Source organism: Hemitrygon akajei, unplaced genomic scaffold, assembly GCF_048418815.1.
Source record: "Hemitrygon akajei unplaced genomic scaffold, sHemAka1.3 Scf000050, whole genome shotgun sequence".
Lineage (NCBI taxonomy): Eukaryota > Metazoa > Chordata > Chondrichthyes > Myliobatiformes > Dasyatidae > Hemitrygon > Hemitrygon akajei.
Genome location: NW_027331936.1, coordinates 1,168,894 through 1,192,444, shown reverse-complemented (window position 1 = coordinate 1,192,444; position 23,551 = coordinate 1,168,894). Strand labels below are relative to the sequence as shown.

The 23,551-nt window shown below is 44.2% G+C and overlaps 1 protein-coding gene across 2 annotated transcripts in view; it reads right to left on the bottom strand.

The window, feature by feature from the left end:
* The window catches only part of LOC140721075 (NACHT, LRR and PYD domains-containing protein 3-like), a 39,608-nt gene that overhangs the window by 801 nt on the left and 15,256 nt on the right, over positions 1-23,551 (bottom strand). For both annotated transcript variants that reach the window (XM_073035942.1, XM_073035941.1), the window contains exons 4-11: positions 21,949-22,031; positions 19,635-19,994; positions 18,901-19,067; positions 16,639-16,810; positions 16,462-16,527; positions 6,900-8,637; positions 5,886-5,972; positions 113-280 (exon numbers count right to left, since the gene is read on the bottom strand). In XM_073035942.1, coding sequence (XP_072892043.1) covers positions 113-280; positions 5,886-5,972; positions 6,900-8,637; positions 16,462-16,527; positions 16,639-16,810; positions 18,901-19,067; positions 19,635-19,994; positions 21,949-21,958 — 2,768 coding nt within the window. In that variant the 5' untranslated portion in view covers positions 21,959-22,031. The remainder of the gene's footprint in view (positions 1-112; positions 281-5,885; positions 5,973-6,899; positions 8,638-16,461; positions 16,528-16,638; positions 16,811-18,900; positions 19,068-19,634; positions 19,995-21,948; positions 22,032-23,551) is intronic.

Genomic DNA, 23,551 nt, shown 5'->3' with positions numbered 1-23,551 from the left:
AGTAACAGGGGACTGGGGTTAATGTTTCAACAACACTCACCGACAAATATCACCAGAAAACCCGCGGATCCGCTGATATTTTATTACATTGAACATTAACACAAACACTCACTCGATCCACGACAGATTCGGAAGGGTCAATATGAGGTGGCGGAGAGCGGGGACAGATCGGTCTGTCAGCGAGTTCCATCTTAGGTTCAGCCCCGTCAGTGATGTGTTTGCACTGAGAGCGGAGGCGAGATCCTCGGCACCAGAATCTGTGAGACCGACGTCGATCAGCCTGGAGATGAGAGAGAGTGAGGGTGAAGGACACAGAGAGACAGGAGGCGGTACAGATCCCCAGTGTTTATCAGTAACACAATTACTGATTTTTTTTCTTCAGCACGACTGTGCAAGTCGGCCAGTGAGAACAGCGAGAAGAGTTTAAAAGGAAGACCGATTTACAGAGCGAGCATCAGAGGAGCGGGAAACAGAGTAGGAGGACTTTGGCTCAATGGGGCTTCGGCGATAAAGGGTCGAGGCGAGGTAGGTTATCTGTTTACAATACAGACAGAGAGCTGGTTTTCTGTGCTCGGTGTCAAATGTGGGAGATCCTGGAGACTACCAGCCTCCTGGTCGGCAACATCTGCGCCCGGTGTGTCGAGCTGCAGCTCCTTAGGGACCGAGTTAGGGAACTGGAGATGCAGCTCGATGACCTTCATCTGGTCAGGGAGAGCGAGGAGGTGATCGAGAGGAGTCACAGGCAGGTGGTCACACCGGGGCCACGGGAGACTGAAGAAGTGGGTCACAGTCAGGAGAGGGAAGGGCAAGCAGCAGGTACTAGAGAGTACCCTAGTGGCTGTACCCCTTGACAATAAGATCTCCTGTTTGAGTACTGCTGGAAGAGACGGCCTACCTGGCAGAATCGACAGTGGCCATGCCTCTGGCACAGAGTCCAGCCCTTTGACTTAGAAGAGTAGGGAAGGGATGAGGAAGGCAGTAGTGGTAGGGGACTCTATAGTTAGGGGGTCAGAGAGGCGATTCTGTGGACGCAGGAAGGAAACTCGAATGGTACTAGGAGAGGGCATGGCACTGTTGATCAGAGATAGTGTCGCAGCTGCAGAAAAGGAGGAATTCATGGAGGGGTTATCTATGGAGTCTCTGTAGGTGGAAGTTAGGAACAGGAAGGAGTCAAGAACTCGACTGGGTGTTTAATATAGACCACCCAACAGTAACAGGGACATCGAGGAGCAGATAGGGTGACAGATTCTGAAAAGGAATACTAATAACAGTGTTTTTGAAGTGGGGGATTTTAATTTCCCAAATATTGATTGGCATCTCCCTAGAGTGAGGGTTATAGATGGGGTGGAGTTTGTTAGGTGTGTTCAGGAATGTTTCCTGAAACAATATGTAGATAAGCCTACAAGAGGAGAGGCTGTACTTGATCTGGTATTGGGAAATGAACCTGGCCAGGTGTCAGGTCTCTCAGCGGGAGAGCATTTTGCAGATAGTGATCACAATTCTATCTCTTTTACCATAGTATTAGAGAGGGATAGGAACAGGGAAGTTAGGGAAATATTTAATTGGAGTAAGGGGAACTATGAGGCTATCCGGCTGGGACGTAAGTCTAAATTGGAAACACATGTTAGACAATAGACAATAGTTGCAGGAGTAGGCCATTCGGCCCTTCTAGCCAATCCGCCATTCACTGTGTTCATGGCTGATCATACACAATCAGTACCCCGTTCCTGCCCTCTCCCCATATCCATTGACCCCGCTATCTATAAGAACTCTATCTAACTCTCTCTTGAATGCATCCAGAGACTTGGCCTCCACTGACTTCTGGGGCAGAGCATTCCACATATCCACCACACTCTGGGTGAAAACGTTTTTCCGCATCTCAGTTCTAAATGGCCTACCCTTTATTCTTAAACTGTGGCCTCTAGTTCTGGACTCACCCATCAGCGGGAACATGCTTCCTGCCTCCAGCGTGTCCAATCTCTTAATAATCTTATATGTCTCAATCAGATCCCCTCTCATCCTTCTAAATTCCAGTGTATACAAGCCCAGTCGCTCCAATCTTTCAACATATGACAGTCCCGTCATTCCGGGAATTAACCTTGTGAACATACGCTGCACTCCCTCAATAGCAAGAATGTCCTTCCTCAAATTTGGAGACCAAAACTGCACACAATACTCCAGGTGGGGTCTCACCAGGGCCCTGTACAGCTGCAGAAGGACCTCTTTACTCCTATATTCAATTCCTCTTGAATATTCCAGCGTGCCTTTAGCTTTCTTCACTGCCTGCTGTACCTGCATGCTTTCTTTCATTGACTGATGTACAAGAACACCTAGATCTCGTTGTACTTCCCCTTTTCCTAACGACTCCATTTAGATAGTAATCTGCCTTCCTGTTCTTGCCACCAAAGTGGTTAAACTCACATTTATCCACATTAAACTGCATCTGCCATACATTTGCCCACTCACCCAACCTGTCCAAGTCACACTGCAATCTCATAATATCTTCCTGACATTTCACACTGCCACCCAGCTTTGTGTCATCAGCAAATTTGCTAATGTTACTTTTATTCCCTTCATCTAAATCATTAATGCATATTGTAAACAGCTGCGGTCCCAGCACCAAACCTTGCGGTACCCGACTGGTCACAGCCTACCATTCCGAAAGGGACCGTTAATCGCTACTCTTTGTTTCCTGTCAGCCAGTAAATTTTCAATCCATGTCAGTACTCTGCCCCCAATACCATGTGTCCTCATTTTGCCAACTAATCTCCTATGTGGGACTTTATCAAAAGCTTTCTGGAAGTCCAAGAATACTACATCCACTGGCTCTCCCTTGTCCATTTTCATAGTTACATCCTCAAAAAACTCCAGAAGATTAGTCAAGCATGATTTTCCCTTCATAAACCCATGCTGACTCGGACTGATCCTTCTACTGCTTTCCAAATGTGTCGTAATTTCATCTTTTATAATTGACTCCAGCATCTTTCCCACCACTGACGTCAGGCTAACCGGTCTATAATTCCTTGTTTTCTCTCTCCCTCCTTTCTTGAAAAGTGGGACAACATTAGCCACCCTCTCGTCAGCAGGAACTGTTCCTGAATCTATAGAACATTGGGAAATGATTAGTAATACGTCCACGATTTCTAGAGCCACCTATTTAAGTACCCTGGGATGCAGACCATCAGGTCCCGGGAACTTATCAGCCTTCAGACTCAATAGTCTATCCAACAGCGTTTCTTGCCTAATATAAATTTCCTTCAGTTCATCCTTTACCCTAGTTTCTTTGAGCGCTATTACATATGGGAGATGGTTTGTGTCTTCCCTAGTGAAGGCAGATCCAAAGTACTTGTTCAACTCATCTGCCATTTCCTTGTTTCCCATAATAAATTCACCTTTTCTGTCTTCAATGGTTCAGTTTTAGTCTTAACTATTTTTTTGCTATTCACATACCTAACCCTAACCCTAACCCTAATCACGGAAATGTACCGAGGAAATGTAGGAAAAGTTCAAGGGATATTTGCGTGGGGTTCTGAGTATGTACGTTCCAATGAGACTTGGAAAGGATGGTAGAGTACAAAATACGTGGTGTACAAAGAACATTGGAAATCGAGTTAAGAAGAAAAGAAGAGCTTACAAAAGGTTCAAAAACGAGGTAGTGATATGAATCTGCATGATTATAAGGCTAGCAGGAAGGAGTTTAAGAATAAAATTAGGAGAGCTAGAAGGGGCCATGAGAAGGCCTTGGCGGACAGGATTAAGGAAAACCCCAAGGCATTCTACAAGTATACGAAGAGCAAGAGGATAAGCCGTGAGGGAATAGGACCAATCAAGTGTGACAATGAAAAAGTGCCTATGGAACCGGAGGAAATAGCGGAGGTATTTAATGAATCATTTGCTTCAGTATACATGACAGAAAGGATTTTGGCAATTGTACGGATGAGTTGCAGTGTACTGAAAAGCTTAAGAATGCAGATATTAAGAAAGAGGATGTGTTGGAGCTTTTGGAAAGCATCAAGTTGGATAAATCACCGGGGCATGACGGGATGTACCGCAGGCTACTGTTGGAATCGAGGGAGGAGATTGCTGAGCCTCTGGCAATGATCTTTACATCATCAATGAGGACGGGAGAGGCTGCAGAGGATTGAAGGGTTGCAGATGTTGTTCCCTTCTTCAAGAAAGGGAGTAGGGATAGCCCAGGAAATTATAGGCTAGTGAGTCTTACTTCAATGGTTGGTAAGTTGATGGATAAGATCCTGAGAGGTAGGTTTTATGAACATATGAAGAAGCAAAATATGATTAGGAATAGTCAGCATGGCTTTGTCAGAGGCAGGTCATGCGTAATGAGCCTGATTGAATTTTTTGTGGATGTGACTAAACACATTGATGAAGGAAGAGTAGTAGATGTAGTGTATATGGATTTCAGCAAGGCATTTGATAAGATTCCCAATTTAAGACTTATAGAGAAAGTAAGGATGTATGGGATCGAAGGAGACATTGTTTTGTGGATCCAGAACTGTCTTGCCCACAGAAGGCAAAGAGTGGTTGTAGACAGGTCATATTCTGCATAAAGGTTGGTCACCAGTGGAGTGCTTCAGGGATCTGTTCTGTGACCCCGAATCGTTTTGATTTTTATAAATGACCTGAATGAGAAAGTGGAGGAATGGGTTAATAAATTTGCTGATGACACATAGGTTGGGGGTGTTATGGATAGTGTGGAGGGCTGTCAGAGGCTATGGCGGGACATTGATAGAATGCAAAACAGGGCGGGGAAGTAGCAGATAGAGTTCAACCCAGATAAGTGTGAACTTGTTCATTTTGGGAGGTCTACTATAATGGCAGAATATAGTGTTAATGGTAAGACTCTTGGCAGTGTGGAGGGTCAGTGGGATCTTGGGGTCCGAGTCCATAGGTCACCCAAAGCAACTACGCAGTTTGACTCTTTAGTTAAGAAGGCATATGGTGTATTGACCTTCATCAGTCGTGGGATTGAGTTTAACAGGCGAGTCGTAATGTTGCAGCTATATAGGACCCTGGTCAGACCCCACTTTTAATACTGTGCTCAATTCTGGTCGCCTCACTATAGGAAGGACGTGGAAACCATAGAAAGCATGCAGAGGAGATTTACAAGGATGGTGCCTGGTTGGGGAACATGTCTTATGAGAATAGGTTGAGTGAACTCGGCCTTTTCTGTTGGAGTGACGGAGGATGAGAGGTGATTTGATAGAGGTGTATAAGATGGTGGGAGGCATTGATCGTGTGGATAGTCAGAGGCTTTTCCCCAGGGCTGAAACGGCTAGCACGAGAGGGCATATTTTCAAAGAGATTGGAAATAGGTACAGCGGTTCATTTTTTACAGTAAGTAAAAGTAGGTTCAGCAATTAGGGGGATGTCAGGCTCTGCAGCTGGCCCCGATAGGATCACCTTCGAGCAGCTTCGCCGCACAGACCCGTCGTTCCTGGCGGCCTACTACAATCTTATTCTTAGTCTAGGTGATCTTCCCTCCCCTTTAAAGCATTCCCGGATTACCCTGGTACCCAAGCACTCTGGCGACAATGTCCTCTCCTTCTTCAATGTCAGGGCTTCATTTTTTTACACAGAGAGTGGTGAGTGCGTGGAATGGGCTACCGGCGGCGGTGGTGGAGGCGGATACGATAAGGTCTTTTAAGAGATTTCTGGATATCTACATGGAGCTTAGTAAAATAGAGGGCTATGGGTATACCCCAGGTAGTTCTGAGCTATGGACATGCCCGGCACATCTTTGTGGGTCGAAGGGCCTGTTTTGTGCTGTATGTTTTCTATGTTTCTTTGTTTCTGCTGATCACATTAATGTTCAGTGACAGACACCCAGTGACTGTAAACACAATCTCCCACAGTCTGGAACTTACCACAGTCTCTGTATTTTACACTCTGCGTTCCTCAGAGCCGCGGACACCAGTTTCACTTCTGAATCTCCCAGTTGACTCTGCCCAAGTCTAAACACAAACAGACAAATTGATGAACAAAGTGATTCAAAACGTAGGTCTGGGGGAATTTCTCTCATTCAGATATTTCATGAAACATTAAACCCTTCAGTAAATCACTGATCGGAGTTCCCATCACTATCAATGTCCCTCACTGACGAGCACCAGGGTATTCACCGAATGTCAGTAGTGTAGTCTGTCGGTGTGACACTGTAAACTCCACATATTCTATCTCATTCCCCGATGATTAGAAAAGTGTTCCTGATGTGAGAGGGTCAGGAGGTGCAGTGATGAGGGATTGTAGAAAGTCCCACTGTGAGGAAGATTTGTGAATGGGGAAATGTCGATGGGAGACGGTGGAAGAGACCCCACCTGAGGAAAAGGGATGGGAAGACAGAACCTGCGGGAGGGAGGGGAATGGGGAAGAAAGATCCCAGAGGAAGATACCAAAGGGAAAAGATAATTCAATTTGATTAGATGATCTAGAAATGGAGATAGTCACACACGGGGAGGGTAGGGGAGGACAATCTCAAAATGATATTTCTTTCCTTCTCACTGCGACAGACTGCTGATGGTCTCTTGTCTCTCACCGGGAAGGGGGTGTGAATCTCTGACCCACCTGCTGCAGTCAGTGTCGGTCTGGGTGTCAGTAACAGTGAGAAGGAACATTGTCAATGGACGTGTCACAGGCAGTGAGAAACACGGCTATTCCTGTGATTTACTACCATTAAACCAATGGCCGTTGTTCACTGATCTGATGAAGTCTCCAACATCCCTTCACAAGGGACCACAGAACCCTCCCGTTCTTGGGGATTTACTGACCGATCCCCTGGGCATTTGTCACAATCTGATACATTACAGTTTTACACAAATACCTTTACATTGAAACAACACAATGTAAGTGTTTCACAGTTCAGAATGAGAGGTAAATCAAGTTACCTCAACTCCTGGCACTTGTGCAGCCCGGGACCCAACCGCTGGATTCCTTCACACTGAATGTGGCAGTCCTCCAGGTCGAGGTGTTTTATTGTATCACAGAGTCCGATGACATGAGACAGGACCGCGCAGTCAATCGGGGTCAGTGTCATTCCACTGAATGAAAGTGTTTTCACAGATCCCAGTGCGTCCTGAGCCAGTCCACGATTCTGAGACTCAAACAGGTAGTGCAATGTGTTCAGGAGGCTCCTTTTACCATCTTCACTCCATGTGTTTCCAAACTGGCGTTTAACCTCCTCCTTCAACCAGTCAATCACCCGGCAGGTCGTTTGGTGAAGAAATGGACCCAGAAACTCCTCCAGGCCCCGAGCTGTCATTGGGGAGGAGAGACCAGCAACAAAACGGAGAAATACCTCAAATCTCCCATCTGTCGTGTTGTGGGCTTCAGTGAGGAATATCAGGATATCCCCAGGATGTGGATTCAGGAACTGTGCGACTGCAGCTACAAACTCTTGGATGGTGAGGTGTGGGAATGTGTACACCACGCTCCGGGCAGAATCCTCTCTCTCCAAAAGCTCCATCAGGAACCCGGACAGGAACTGGGAAGGCTGCAGATTGAACTTGATCAAATCTCCATCTGTAAACACAATCTTCTTCTCGGACACTCCTCTGAAGGCCATCTGACCAACGCTGAGTAACACATCACGGGGGTTCTCAATCTCACGGCCGTGGTTTTTCAGGATGTTGTAAATATAGTAGGAGTACAGTTGGGTGATGGTCTTGGGAACTCGCTGCGGGTCCCGGACTGTTTGTGTGAAGAAGGGGCCCAGTGCCAGAGCGAGGATCCAGCAGTAGGAGGGGTTGTAGCTCATGGTGTACAGGATCTCGTTCTCCTTCACGTGTTTGAAAACAGCTTCTGCCACCGTCTGAGCTTCAAAATGCCTGATGAAATATTCCTTCCGTTCCTTACCAGAAAATCCCAGGATTTCAGCCCGGACACTGATCTTCGCCTTTTCCAATAACTGTAATGCAGTGGGACGGGTGGTCACCAGCACTGAACACCCTGGGAGCAGCTTTCCCTGGATTAAACTGTGCACAATTTCGGACACCTTGCACTTGAATTCAGGATCTGTGCCTGTGGACCGAGGCTCTGTGTCTCTCTGACTGTCAGCAAAATCGATTTTGTCATTGAATTCATCCAAACCATCAAATATAAACAGCAATCCCTCTGGGTTCTTCCATATCTCTCTGAGGATATTCCCAAAGTAAGGATACTGATCCAGAATCAGTTCCCTCAGGTTTATTCTGCAGTTAATGGAGTTTAAATCCCGGAATTTGAAACTGAAGACAAACTGGAACTGTTGGTATATTTTCCCCGTGGCCCAGTCATAAACAATCTTTTGTATCATTGTGGTTTTCCCAATTCCTGGGACTCCGGCCACTGCTGCCGAACTCCCAGATTTTGATTCACTTCGGGAAAAGTTGCTATGGAATAACTGATCAGTCCGGATTTTCTCCAACTCTCTGTGGAGATGTTCCTCTCTCCACTCTTCGTGGTCTCTGCCTCTTGCCAGCAGCTCATGTTCCACCATTCTCCGATCTCGAACAGTAGAAATGACCGTGAGCTCAGCGTATCGATCATCCAGCTGGAAAACCTTCACCTTCTCCGTCAACATAATCGTGTTCACTCTCAGTGTTTCAGTTTGTACCCGCAGAGTCTCCTTGTGTTTCTGTTGAACATCTTCCATGGGAACAGAGAACATAGTCAAAATATGAAATGGCTCAACTGACAAAAAAATTTATCACTGCATTTCAACATTCAGTGTTTGAGATTACATGAATTAATTCAATGCTTCCATGGATATTGGAGCAGAAAGTAAAATTCTGTTCACAGACAGCAAAATTAACAGTGATAAAAGGACCAGAAAATGTCCAATCCTCACATTCTGATACTAGTTACTTGAGAAGTTGAACATTCCCCTGATATCCTATTCCAATCCTGACTGTACTCCCGTTACAAGAACATTTCACTATATTTAATGCATTGCTTGCATCATTAACAAACGATATTAATGCTGATCGAGAGGTCACAGTTTAAGGATAAAGTGGAAGCCTTTTAGGACCGAGATGAGGAAAAACTTCTTCACACAGAGAGTGGTGAATCTGTGGAATTCTCTGCCACAGGAAACAGTTGAGGCCGGTTCATTGGCTATATTTAAAAGAAAGTTAGATATGGCCCTTGTGGCTAAAGGGCTCAGGGGGTATGGAGAGAAAGCAGGTACAGGGTTCTGTGTTGGATGATCAGCCATGATCATACTGAATGGCTGAGCAGGCTCGAAGGGCCGAATGGCCTACTCCTGCACCTATTTTCTATGTTTCTATGTTTCTGATCTGGTGTGGAACTATGGAGAGCAGGACACTCTGCATTTTGGCAAAGCTGTACACTGGAGAGTCATAGGTGTCCACTGCTCTTGCATCAAAAGAGGAGCAGAATATGCGGGAAATACTCAAGCCAGTCCGCATCTGGGGGAGAATCACAGTGAGGTTGGGGATCGATAACCCATCGGAACGACAAGAAAGAAAATGGCTAGTTTTCAGTGGCAGTGATGGAGGATTGGTGGAAAGATGGAATCTCTGTTCATGGAAGAAACAACAAGTGTCTGTCTCAGGATGTACATCATGTTTGTGGGAGAGGATGGTGAAGTCCTGGCAACTGCTACTCATCAGTCTTGTTGTGGGGGTGGGGCGCTGTCTCAGGAGGCCTCCGTCTGCTAAAGTCGACCGTGGATGTCCTGCCCCTTCAAGCCACCGCACTACGATATGGAGAGGAAACTTTTGCCGAAGTAGCAAGCTCCCTCACCCCATGCAACTGATGAACACAAAGGAACGGCAGAGACTGACACAGCTTGGCACCAGAGGTGTCGCAGGAGATGGCAGTCTGCGTTGAACACCATTTAACACTGTCTTAGTGGCTCCAGGTCAGGAGTTTTCCCACTGGGTTTACTCCCAAATTCTTCCATATGAGGGGTACCTTTGCATGGCAGTGGAGTTTTGAGATCAGAGTTTTCCTGCTCCTGAGTGAGCTGTCAATCACAGCCGATGAGCCCCATCTGCCCAAAGCGACTGGCTGTAAGGCTCCAGTTACCCGCCTCTGACCCTTCTCCTGTCGGAAGAAACGCTTCCACTGGACTTATTGGCTAAACTACACGTGAAGGCCAGGAGCTGTACTTGGTTGTCAGAGGCTATTTTAGTTGCACGCCACTGGGAGCTATTGCACGCCAATAGATCGTGGCAGCTCATCGTGTATAACAACCTTAAGCAACCCAGTGGCATTATATTATTGAAAACAATAAATCGATAAATGGGTTTATTAATGTCACATGCACCACGGTAAAATGGAAAGCTTTTCTGCATGCGATCCAAATAGATCATTACATCACATCGGTGCAATGAGGTCGTACAAGGAAAAACGGAACAGAATAGTTCAGGGAAACAGTGTTGCAGTTGCCGAGAAAATGCAGTGCAGGCAGACAGTAAGGTAGAAGGTCAAAGGATCTTTGGGAGGTCAGGGTTTTGTTTTTGGAACTATGCTCACAAATTGTAGAATTCAACACCTAAAACTACAGCACTGTGCAGAAGTCTGAAGTGTATATTAAGACTGACAACATTTTGTCTTTTATTTACTATTTTGCACTTTATCCCGTTGTGATGTGGTTTGAAGGCATCGTCTGGATGAAAGGTGCTTTATAAATAGGTTATTGTTATTATTATTTTCTCAGCCTAAACTGGTAAAACTCGATGTACGGGCATAGCCAACCACACTCAAGTCTGAATTGATAGGGAATTTCAGACTATTCTCGTGGTGTATGGTATGATGTGTTTTCCAAGATTTACACAAGTACTGCCGTGTGGGCCTAATTTATTAGTACTATTGTGTAAATCCTTTGGGATTATACCAGTTATCGATATTACGATTGGGTTAATGAATACCCAGTTCGTGTTCCATAGTCTTTCATTTTCCCCTTTTAATTCAGCATATTTCTGGTGTTTTTTACTAATTGATTTCTGTATGTTAAGTTTGGAATGGCTATATCGATTAAGTAAGTTGTTTTAGCTTGTTTATCCTGAAAAATTATATCCGAACAGTTATCATGGATTATCCTATCTGAAACAATGATCGGTCACAGTATGATATGAAGGACTCTAACTCGAAATTTGAAGCAGGCTTGTACTTATAGTAAATTATGGTGTTTTTCAGCAGTTGTAGTTTAAGCAAGATTTTTGTGAATGTTGTCCACCACTTGATTGTGCCTGTGTAAGTAATGAGATTCAGTTAAACTACTGCAGGATCCTGTAAAGTGTTGGATTGTTTCTGGTTTCTCTTGTAACTCTCAGCATTTATCATCTTGAACCTATTGGTCTTTTATTTTGTATTATTGATAACTATATGTGTTAACAACCTTGTCCTGTATTGTTACAACTATGTCTTCTGTTTCTGGGAACAGGTCTCCAACTCTGAGCCAGGGGCTCGACGCTTCCTTGTCAACATCTAGTCGGGTCAGATCGTGGGGATGTCTTCCATGGGGAGTCAGACTTTTCCATTAGTTAACATTTTCTACTATTATGATAGTGTCTTAATTTTTATGGATTCTGCTTTCATTTCCATTCAGTGATGTGCACCACTTGTCAGATTTGCATATGCTTGTACGGAGTGCTGAATCCTCCTTGCGTTGATGAACATATATTCTTAGAGCTAATAGTGGATTTCAGAAAAGCAAGATGAGGGAACACAGCACACCAGTCCTCATAGAGGAATCTGATGTGGAAAGAGTGAGCAATTTCAAATTCTTGGCTGTCAATATTTGAGTATTTGACCTGGACCCAATATATCGATGCAGCTACAAAGAAGGCACAACAGTGGCTATATTTCATCAGGAGTTTCCAACATCACTCGAATATTTCTACAGGTGTAACTTGCAGAGCATTGTAACTGGCTGCATCACCATCTGGTTCATGGGGACTACTGTACAGGATCGGAGTAAGGAGCGCACTTAATGATTCAGAAGCAACTTCTCCTCTGCCATCCAGTTTCTGAATGGACATTGAACCCATCTATAGTGCCTCACTATTTTTTTTGTATTTCTATTCAAGCACAACTTATTTAATTTTATATTTCATATAATCACACAGACATGCATAGCTATAGCTCCATTGCCGGTAATCAGCAGGAGCTCAAGTTCCAATCTGTGGAAAGTTATCCAGACAGCGAAACGATAATACAGAGACAAGATTCTGGCACAACTCTTCACCAACAACACACACAGCTTATGACAAGGTCTGTACGCCATCGCAGACTTCAAAGCCAAGTGCACTGATGGTGCCAACATCGCTGCCTCTCTCCCAGAGGAGCTAAATCTATTTTACACTCGGTTCAATATCGCCAACACTGAACCCCCGAGGAGAGCCGACAAAGCGACCTGCACTTTGGTCATCTCTGAGTACGAGTGGACAGTCGCAAGCCTGCGGGACCGGACGGCATCCTCGTGATGTGCCCGGTACAACTAGCAAGTGTGTTTAGAGACATTTTTAATCTCTTCCTCTCCGTGTAGAGTCCCTCCTGCTTCAAATCATCCACCATTGTCCCTGAACCTAAAGCGACTAAGGCAACATGTATGAATGCCTGGCGTCCTGTCGAACTCACCTCAATAATAAGCAAATGCATTGAGAGTCCGTTCATGGACTACATCTGCAGCATGCTGTCACCCACACTGGACCCACTACAATTCACCTACCGACACAACTGATCAACAAATGACACAATAGTCACTGCTCTGCACACCGTCTTTAAACATCTGGAGAAGAGGGATGCTTATGTGAGAATGATGTTATTAGACCACAGTTCAGCATTCAACACCATCATTCCCTCCAGGCTTGACAAGAACCTCAGAGACCTCGGCCTTCACCCTGCCATCTGCAGCTGGAACCTGAACTTCCTTTCAAATCGTCTGTAGGTGGTAAGAGTGAGCACCCCACCTCTGCCCCTCTGACACTCAACACAGGAGCGCTCCAGGTTTGTGTCCGAAGCTCTCTCCTTTACTCTCTGTATACGCATGACTGCGTCACCAGCCACAGTTCCAATCTACTAATTAAATTTGCTGACAATACTATATTTATTGGCCAAATCTCAAATAATAACAAGGCAGCCTACACAGAAGAAGTCACCACCCCAACACAGTGATGTCTAGAAAACAACTTCTCCCTCAATATCGCAAAAACAAAGGAGATGGTTGCAAAGTCGCAGAAACAAGAGGAATGGAGATAGGCTGACCCCTATTGACATCAATGGATCTGGGTTTGAGAGAGTGAACAACTTTAAGTTCCTCGGCTTTCACATCTCTGAGGACCTCACGTGGTCTGTACACAGCAGTTGTGTGGTGAAAAAAGGGACAACAGCACCTCTTTCACCACAGATGGTTGAGGTCGTTTGGTATGGCCTCCCAAATGCTATCGATTTTCTACAGGGGCACAATTGAAAGCATCCTGACTGACTGCATCACTGCCTGGTATGGGAACTGTACTCCTCTCAATCGCAGCATTCTTCAGAGAGTGGTGCGGACAGCCCAGTGCATCTGCAGATGTGAACTTCCCACTATTTAGGACATTTCAGAGACAGGAAGTAAATAGGGCCCGAAGGATCATTCTGGATCCAAGTCTCACCAAGCACAAACTGTTCCAGTTGCTACCATCCGAGAAACGGGACCGCAGCATAAAAGCCAGGACCAACAGGCTCCGTGACAGCTTCTTCCACCAGGCCATCAGACTGATTAACTCACGCTGATGCGATTCTATCTCTACAATTGTATACACGTATACACGCTCACCGCACACACTTTACTGTAGTTGTGCCGCTGGCGCAGAAACACACTTTTCACGACATGTGTCCGTGATACTAACACTGATTCTGAGAATTTTTATCTGGCTGTTGTTTCATTTTTTTATAGATCTGTTATTCATCATCCTCATACTGTGCTCGTTCGTATAAATCTAAGTGTGCTGCAGTGCACATGGTGTTTTCTAGAAATTGTTACTTAACTTCTTATTTTCTTTGCATATTTTGCAGATCTGTTTCAGACCAGGGTATTTTACCAAAAATATACGTCAATATGGGCACAGTGAGTGTTTACTGCCTTTGTTATATTTTTACTGTTCAGCTCTCTTTGTCAGATTTTCTTGATCCTTCATATAAATTCAGATTTTTTTCCGCCTTGAAGTACATTTTGTTGGAAGATTTTCCTGTATCACACGATGATCTATTTTCTTTGTTTATTGATATCCTAGATATATGTTTCATATTCTGTTGCATTGTATCCTGATGCTCTGTTTGATATTCTACTGGCTCTATTGCACCTTTCTTTATGCTTCATGTTCTGTACTTTCGTAGTCTAAAGTTCATGCTTATATCTTTGGAAATTAGCTCCATTATTTGAATTATTTGTTTTAGCTTTACTGATGCAAGAGCAAATCATTTCAACTCATCAATGAATAGCTGTGTCAAGGTATAATTTGTATTTTTTCCTCATTTGATACCTGATTTATGTCCCTTTCCGTAAATTATAAGCGGGTTTAAAACTAGACAAAACCATGGTGGGCTTAGAGAGTCACTCCAGAATATCCTTCAATTTATTTTGATAATTGTGGTTGTTCCTTTGTTGCTGTTAATAGGACGATTATTTTGCGCCAATGCTTCATCAGATGTTGTAGAAATTTCACGTATTGGATGAATTTTATATATATTTGGAACTTCTCTTAACCATGTGAAGGAGAGAATCAAATGTTTTGATAGACAATATAACACTGAGAGATTTCTGCTATCCACAGGGTTTGGAATAGAATTAGATAATCTGTTATCTGTTGTTCATACCCGAACGGTATTCTTTCTGCTCTCCTGTTAGTATGTGTTATTAGTATCTGTGAGTTGTTATCAGTTATTAGATGCACGATGCTATAATTATATAAATAAAATTGTCTTATTATTATTAAGAGCCAATAATAACATAGTAGGTGACAATTCAATAGTTCTATAAATGCAGAACTAAAGCAGTCTTTGTGGTTGATGGTACGTACCTTCAGCCTTTTATCTCTTCTGCCCCATGGGAGTATGAAAAAGAGAATGCTTGAGGTGGGTTGGGGTTCAGCAGCGAGGTTTTGGGTGGGGCTTGCGTCTTGCCAACTTTATTGAGTTCCTCAAGGAGGTGACAAAGGTGATGGATGAAGTTACAGATGAATATTGTCTACTTGCATATTGGTAGAGTCTTTGACAAGGTCGCACATGGGAGGCTCATAAAGAAAATTAACATGCTTGGGAACTGTGGGGAACCGTCCTGGCTGGCAGGGACCCACACTGGGAGAAATTGTTTGGCTGGCGGGTGGTAAATCTGTGAAATAATTATCAAAGACGGCTGAGGAAGCAACGTCATTGAATATATTTAAAATGCAGGTCGATAGGAAGATTAGGAAGAGTATCAACATTTACAGAAGGCAGGATAATGGAGTTGCGAGGAATTGAAGAGCAAATTCACTGAGCCGAATCGCTTAATTCTGCTCCTAGATCCTATGGTTTTAGGGAGCATCTGGAGTATTGTATTCACTTCTGATCGTCCAGCTCTTGGAAGGATTGGAGAGGGTGCAGAACAGGTTCACCAGGATTGTGCCTGGATTCGGTAACATGTACTACAAGTAGAGGTTTCATAAATTTGATTTGTTTACCCTGGTGGTAGAATAGAGATCTGACAGAGGTGTACACATTTGAGAGATGAGAGTTTGGGTCGACATTTTGTATTGTGTTTGTTATTTTGTTACTTAAGACTGGTGTCTAATATCAGAGTGCATTTGGTTTAGGTGAGATGGGGTAAATTTACAGCAATTGTGAGTAGTTTTTTTACATAGAGTTGTGAGTGCCTGGAATTTACTGTCTATTTTACAGATGCTCCTAGATATACATGAATGTTCCGGAAATGCAAGGATATGCTCAATATAAGAAAGGAATCCGAAGTTTTTTTTTGTCTTTGCCAGATATATAAAGAGTAAAAAACGAGAGAGGGTCGATATCGCACCGCTGAAAAATTATGTTGTAGTTGCAGTAACGTGTGAAATGAAAATGCCAGACAAACTCTGTGGAAGTCGCTAGCGGAATTACAAAAGGTAACGAACATCAGCGAACAGAATTGCGTGTAGTTCTATTACAAAGGAAAAGGAGCTTGGAAGATGTAAGGTCTGAAGCTAGAAAAGTCACCTGGACCGGGTTATACTGTGTATCATGAGCCTGCCTGGGGCGTGTGGGGATTCCTAGAGCGTTAGGACCTGGAGTGAAGGCTTCAGCAGAACCAACAGCTGGATTAATAAAAACATATATTGTAGAATATTCAGGCTGCGAAGAGAGATTCTTTGAATTGTTGCTTGAATCCAGAGATCAGCAAATGACTAATGGCGAATTTTGATTTCTAGGTTTGCGAAGTCACAGACTAACACTTGAGGTGTGGTTTGAACTGAGCATTTGATCACTCACCGATCAGTTGAGGGGGTAATTCAGATAACCCTTGGCCGATGTTCATGTATTTCTGTGGATCTGGACCTGTTTAAATATATATTAAAATAAATACATGGAAATAGAGCTAAAATAATTAAAATAACTAAAATGTTTATTTTAATGTGCTTTTGTGTTCAGCGCGTGGTTTTAACAGACCTCGTTCCTGTATTTCCCTCAGTATTCTGTCTAACTTCGGTAATTCAGTCCTCCATGTCTGAAAGGATTCCCACATCGCCCTCCGGGCCTGGGAGCCTTTGCCCATCACCAAACTAAGGAAGAGTTTGGAACTCTCTGTCCGGTTTCCCTTCTCTGTCAGTTCAGTGACTTTCTACAAAAGGAAAGCGGTGACATTATTGTGGAGCAGACAGACAGACATGCAGAATGTGGAGAAAAATATCTGTTCATGGTCCCGGCAGTTTCAGAACAGATGCCGTCACTGGGCTGCTGCCTCGTTCTCCCTGGGTTTGGTCATTAACAGAGAAACAGTAACTGAAGGAAATTCTGCATCAATATCGTGAAAGAATAAGGATTTACTGACACCCTACAGTGGATGAAACATGACTAATTTACTTGATCTGTCAATGTGCAAAGTTATATCCACAAGATGTGACAACAAGAATGGAAGAGAGGGGAGACCGAAAGAGCAAAAGAAAATAGACGGTGGGCATCACTGAATTGTTGCTGAAAGAAGATCATAGTTGAGTCCTTAAATCCAAAGATAAATATTGAATCGAAAGGATAAGCAAGTGGGTGAAAGGGTTGGGTAGACTCTGTTGTCATTAAAAATGAAAAGTCCTGAGAAGAGGTGATATCGGATTGGACGATGTAGATGTTAAGACACTGCATAGGTACAATGACCCTGATGGAAATTATATACAGGCATGTTAACAGTAGCCGGGGATGTGAGCTACAAATTGCAACAGGAGAGAGAAGAGTCATGTAAAAAGGTAAATGATAAAATAGTCATGGGGAATTTCAATATGCAGGTAGCTTTGGAAAATCAGGTCAGTGCTGAATCCAAAGTGAGGGAATTTATAGAATGCCTATGAGATGGCTTTTGAGAGAAGCCTGTGGCTGAGCCCACTATAGGAAAAGCGGATCTGGAGTCCGTGGTGTATTGCACCAGGTTTGATTGGGGAGCTTAAGGTAAATAAACAAGAGGCAGTGATCATAAAAAATCAGAATTCACAGTGCAGTTTGAGAGGGAGAAGGAAAAGTTAGATGTATCTGTGTGACAGTTGGATAAAGGAATTACAGAGGCATAGGAGAGGAGCTGAGCAAATAAAAACCGGAAAATGATCCTAACAGGGACAATGGCAGAGCGGGAAAGGCTGACGTTTCTCCGAGCAATTCAGAAGGCGCAGGACAAATGATCACAATGTTGAATAATTATTCTAAAGGGAGGATAATCAGCCGTGGCTGACGAGGTAGTCAAAGCAGCACAAAAGCAAAGGAGAGGGCACAGAATATTACAAAATATAGTAGAAACCTGGATGACTGAGATGTTTTTACAAACCAACAGAAGGCAATTAAAATGCCGTAAGTAGACAAAATATGAAATATGAAGTTAGGCTTGCAAGAGGTCCGCCTGATACATGAAGAGTGAAAGAGAGGAAAGTGGATATTGGACCACTGGAAAATAACAGTGGAGAGTTACTGACAGGAGACAAGGAAATGGCGGAAGGTATTAGTCAGTATTTTGCGTCAGTCTTCAGTGTAAAAAACACTAGAACATGCCAGATATTTGAGAATATCAGGGGGCAGAAGTGAGTGTAATTGCAATTATTAAGGAGAAGGCGCTCGGGAAGCTGAAAGATCTGAAGATAGATGAGTCCAGATCAACTGCACCCGATTGCTTCTGAAAGAGGAGGCTGAAGAGATTGTGGAGACATTAGTAATGATCGCTCAAGAATCACTAGATTCTGGAATGTTTTCGGAGAACCGACCATTTTAAATTATAGGCCAGTTAGTTTGATCAGCATTTGGGAAGATGTCGATAATTGAGGAAAAGTTTTCGGCGCATTTGGACGCAGATGATAAAAAGATAAGATATGGTTGGCAGGTTTCCCTCCCTCAAGTACCGTTGTGAAGCCAGTTGGCACAATTGACAGTTTAATATTCATCCTGGATTAATGAGGTGAGGTGAATCTTCCCGACGGTTCAGCCAAGATTTGAAATTAGTTTCAGAATGAATGCCTATTCGAAGTCCAGATATGCAGCCAATGTTCGAAGTGCAGAATAAGAGCCACTGCTATCACAACTTCTATCACACTGATAAATGCAGCAGGTGTGAGAGGAAAAGGTGACGCTGAACCTGTAGATCCAAGTGCTCCCCACCTTGAACGTGCAGGAGATGAATATCGATCACTGTTCCCTCTGATACCAGCAGTTCAGTGACAATACACTAGATACACTCACCTCATTTTCTTCTCGACTGAAATGTCCCTCCTTTGTCAACATCCAACCGAATCTTTCAACCTTTTCTTCAATCGCTTGTTTGAGTCTGTCTCCATAGAACTTTGTCAGTTGGTACAGTCGATATTCCTCCCCCTGTGCCAGGAGGTCGGAGATCGTAAACTCTGGATCTGTGAATATATAAAGGAAAATGCAGGCTTGAACTCAGATATCCTTCATCTCCACCGCTCTCACCCAACTCAACAAAAAACGTGCCTTGAACCTGCCTACAGATACAAAATAGTATTAATTTCCGATCTCCAACACTGGCCTTAAAACCTACCCAACAATGTCCTAGGCATTAGGTTACCAGAAGGATCACATTTAATGCAAACCAGTCCATTCCCCCACCCGACCCACTCACCTATTTCAATTGTGGATGGGCAATAAATGTTGGGACTGTCGGTAATATTCGCTTCGCATAGATACTGTCTCCATCCTGGTGAATACATTTCCCCTGATTCACATCCCGGAAATACTCTCCTTATCTGGACAGCTGCGTTTCCTCCAATACACATCCTGGAAATCCTCAGAGCAGGTAGTGCATTTTCTGTAGTGGGGTAACAGGTGCCCCACTACACCACATGTACCACACCCACACATTCCCCCTCTCCTCTGACCAACCCTCCAACAAGGAATCACATTTACCCTCCTCCCTGCCACATTCTGCGAACCCATCACCCTCATATTTCACTCACCTGCTCCTTGTTGGGGACTTGACAAATCCATATTCAATGAGCTTCCGAGCTGACAGGCAGTCGCCTCACTTGTGCTGGTTCCAGGGTCCTGACCAGTGTCTCTGACGTCTCTGTCTCTGGGTTGACAGGCAGTCGCCTCACTTGCGCTGGTTCCAGGGTCCTGACCAATGTCTCTGAAGCCACTGTCTCTAGGCTGAATTTGCTCCAATTCTGCTGCGGCCGGATCGCATTCCAATGTGACGTTGCTCTCAATCAGATCCTGCTTTGGTACCTTGCTTCCCGTGTCCAGATCATCTTCCCTCGATGATCCGCCTGGTAAAACCCTCTTCAGTACTTTCCCTATTCGATTCAATATCCCACCTGAAATAAGTGGTGAATTTTAGGTTATACGAGTATGATATAGAGCTGAGCAAAACTGATTCAAACTGTAATGGAGCAGATACTCTGGCTGACCAGATTTTGAGTGGAACTGTGCTCGGTAATGTGAACCGTACATCTTGCCAGGTGACCATCCCAATAAGCCGGTCACTGGACATATTCACTCTCAGTAAAATAACAGGGTAGACACAATAATACTGATCACTGAACTCACTGCAGTTGAACACACGGATGGACACGGGATCTTCATGCAATGGTGTCCGGTGATACTGGGAAATATCACTGTGATTATCTTCCACAAGCTGATCTCTCCTGGGTCACTAACTGTCCAGTAGTCTGTGTCAGACCATCCACGAGATTACACATGGTCCAGTCTGCTGGATCACACATTCCCCAATCACTTTACAACACGATGTCCAGTCCCCTTCGTCACAGACTGACCATTCCCTTCAGACGCACATCGTTCGGCTCCCTGGATCGCAGGCTGACCATTACCTTGAGATCTATGCTGACCGCTCTCCTGGTTGCCATCTTATCCCCCGCCTGATGACCGTCATGTAACAACTATGCAAGTCATCGGCAAAGTCTCGCTTAGAGAGCTTTGCGTGAAGTTGTAGTTTCTAATCTATAGGATGGAGGTGATTAAACTAGAAAGTGAATAGTTGAGAATGACCACTACGGGACTGGACTAGGGTGTTGTTTTTTGTGTTAAATGGTTCGGCTGGGACAGTTTGCCCTGGAGCTCAGGAGCTTGAAAAGTGACATTACGCACACATATACAGTAATCAGAGGTGCAGATGGGGAAGATATTCACAGTCTTTTTCCCAGAGTAGAGGAGTCTCAGACTCGATGTCAGAGATTTCAAAGGGACCAAAGGGGCCTTTTTGCACGTGGTGGCTGATGGGTATAAATTACCTGCATCCAGAGGAGGCCGCAAACACAAATAAAATTACAAAATTGAGAGCATGTGGGCAGGAAAAGGGGTAGATGAAGTTTACAAGGGAAATTTGGGAAAACTGCAGGGAAACAGAGCAAGCTCAGACATTTAGATCAGCATGAATTAGATGGGCTGAAGGACCCGTTTCCAGGCTGTAACATCTTTTTGTTCCATCTGGAATCACAGATTTGAGCACAATCACAATTTCTATAGCTGACAGAGACATTTAGTCATTGGTTATACCAGGTTTCCCAGCAGAGATCTTGAGAATTTAAATTCAGGTAGAAGATCATCTCAAGAGGGAAGTATTTAGAATTTCACGTTCACCATTTCTCCACATCCCAGATTTTCGCTGGGGTGTTAAAATTCAGAAGCAGACCACAAATGTATCTACAATGAGCTGCCTCCTGATCCTCAGCCATTCTCACCACCGGCAATGATCTCCGCTCTGCTACAGAAAACAGATTTCGGAAACACCCCTCTTCCCTTTTGCACAGCAGCCAATAAAAACCCAGGATTCTTGATAGCTTTCCTTCCAAACACTGAAATGCTGTGTTAACACACAATCTCTGAAATCCTGGATATGTTCCTATCATCTGGCGTTGAGTTTTATAAATGAAATTTGGCGACGTCTTACACATCAGGGCCTGCCTTGAGGTGAAACGAACCCTGACCCTGAACATTTACATAAACCACAAGACCGCTGTCGCACTCCCGTCTGTGTTTCACTCACAGCCACCTGATTCAGGAGCCCCTGTTCCTGACACTCAGCTGAAGCTTTGCCTGGTGAGCGGAGTCATTCGACCATTACCGGTGTCAGGTCCCTACGCTGGAATTGTTAGGTTGATCAATTACTCAAGGCTGCTTTACCAGTGGGATCAGTGACACTGCCTGATGAAACTTTTCTATGCCCTGTTAACACCTGTGTCAGTTTCTTCATCTGAACTACTGTGTACAAACGCGATAAACGTTTAATTCAAAAATCCCAACGTATCATACCTTTGTCCATTCTGATTCTGACTGACTATTGTTGATCGTCGTCGTCTTGTTTACATCCTGGTCCCGGTTCTGGAAAGCTCCACCTGATGCAGTGAATTACACAACAAGCAGACAGTGAGTCAGAGAGAGTACGATTACTTTGCAAATATGACAGTATTTTCATCCCCTGTTATCAGAGAAGCAGTTGGCTTGGGTACCAAGCATTCCACATTAACAACACCTTCCACACAAAGTCTATGTCGTTCCGCTGATACCTGGCGCTGGCGCATCTACTGACAAACTCACAGAGCAATAGAGTCCAAATTCAGAGCGTTCGGCCCAACGAGACAATGCCAACCACAGTGCCCACTGAGATGATCACAATTTTCTGTGCTGGGCCCATTTCCCTTCTGGCCTTTTCACTCCATCTACACATCCCAGCTGCTTTTTGAATTATGCGACTGCGCCTGTCTCATCCACTTCCTCTGGCTGTTTCCTCCACATAATCCCCAATATCTGCATGAATCCGTTGCAGCTCGGGTTGGTTTTGCAATCTGTTTACCACCCCCTGTCCATTTTGATCCCGTATATGCTACGATAAACTTCTCTGTGAACAACAACTACTAATGTTGTGCATTCTGCGAACTTACCGAACAGCACAATAGAATCATTCACTTGAATCAGCTTTTGTGTCATATACTTAATGCGCTGTGGAGCAGGGTGTGGAATTACGTGCTGACTGATGTGAATCCCAGGTTTATATGTGTGTTATCGACTGAATCTCGCTCACGGTGTGTTCACTTACTGTTTGGACCCACAAAGTTCAGATACTTGGATTCGCTGGAACAGAAACAGAAGCTCAGCACCGAGTACACACAGAGACCGTACTGGGTGGGGAACGTTGTGATGTTTCAATACGTCCCTCGTCAGGAGAGGATTTCCAGTGTTTCTACCTGTTCAATATTGTCTTTAAAACTGTGGCATTACGGACATGAATGCTTTTTTCTGTGTGTGTGTTTTTAAGGAAAACAGACATGCACCTGGCAGTGATATTTACAATGCAGAGATTACAGAATTAATTGGAACAATCTGCTTCTGCTGAATGTTGAGGAGGTCATTCGAGGGAGGGGTGAGGGAGAGGGGTACAAAGCGGGAGGGGGAGAGAGGGGGAGAGAATTGTGGGAGGGAATGGGGGAGAGAATGAGAGGAGACAATGGGGGAGACTGTTTTCAACTGCTTTCAGTTCCTCCCTGAACAGGAACTATTTTGTCGACGTCCCTGTCAAAACGCCGCAGGATACTTTATTTCTCATCAAATATCCCAGTGATTTTACCAAACTACTACGGATACAATCAACTACACCACCGTGTAAACTCAGGTCATGTCGAATTCTTCTCAATCACTGAAAAAAGCCAAGATCACAGACGTTTCCTCACAGGACAACTCACAAGGTGCAGATGTCTCTGTGTTAAACCTTCTTTTCCTAGATCTATTCCTAGATTTCCTGGTGTTGCCCGGGATTGCCAACAACTTCAGATTTTCTCGTGTTTGTACATTAGCAACGTGCTCATTTTACCGTTTCCATCCTGATCTCGGTCCCTCTATTGTATTTTTGTTCGAATCT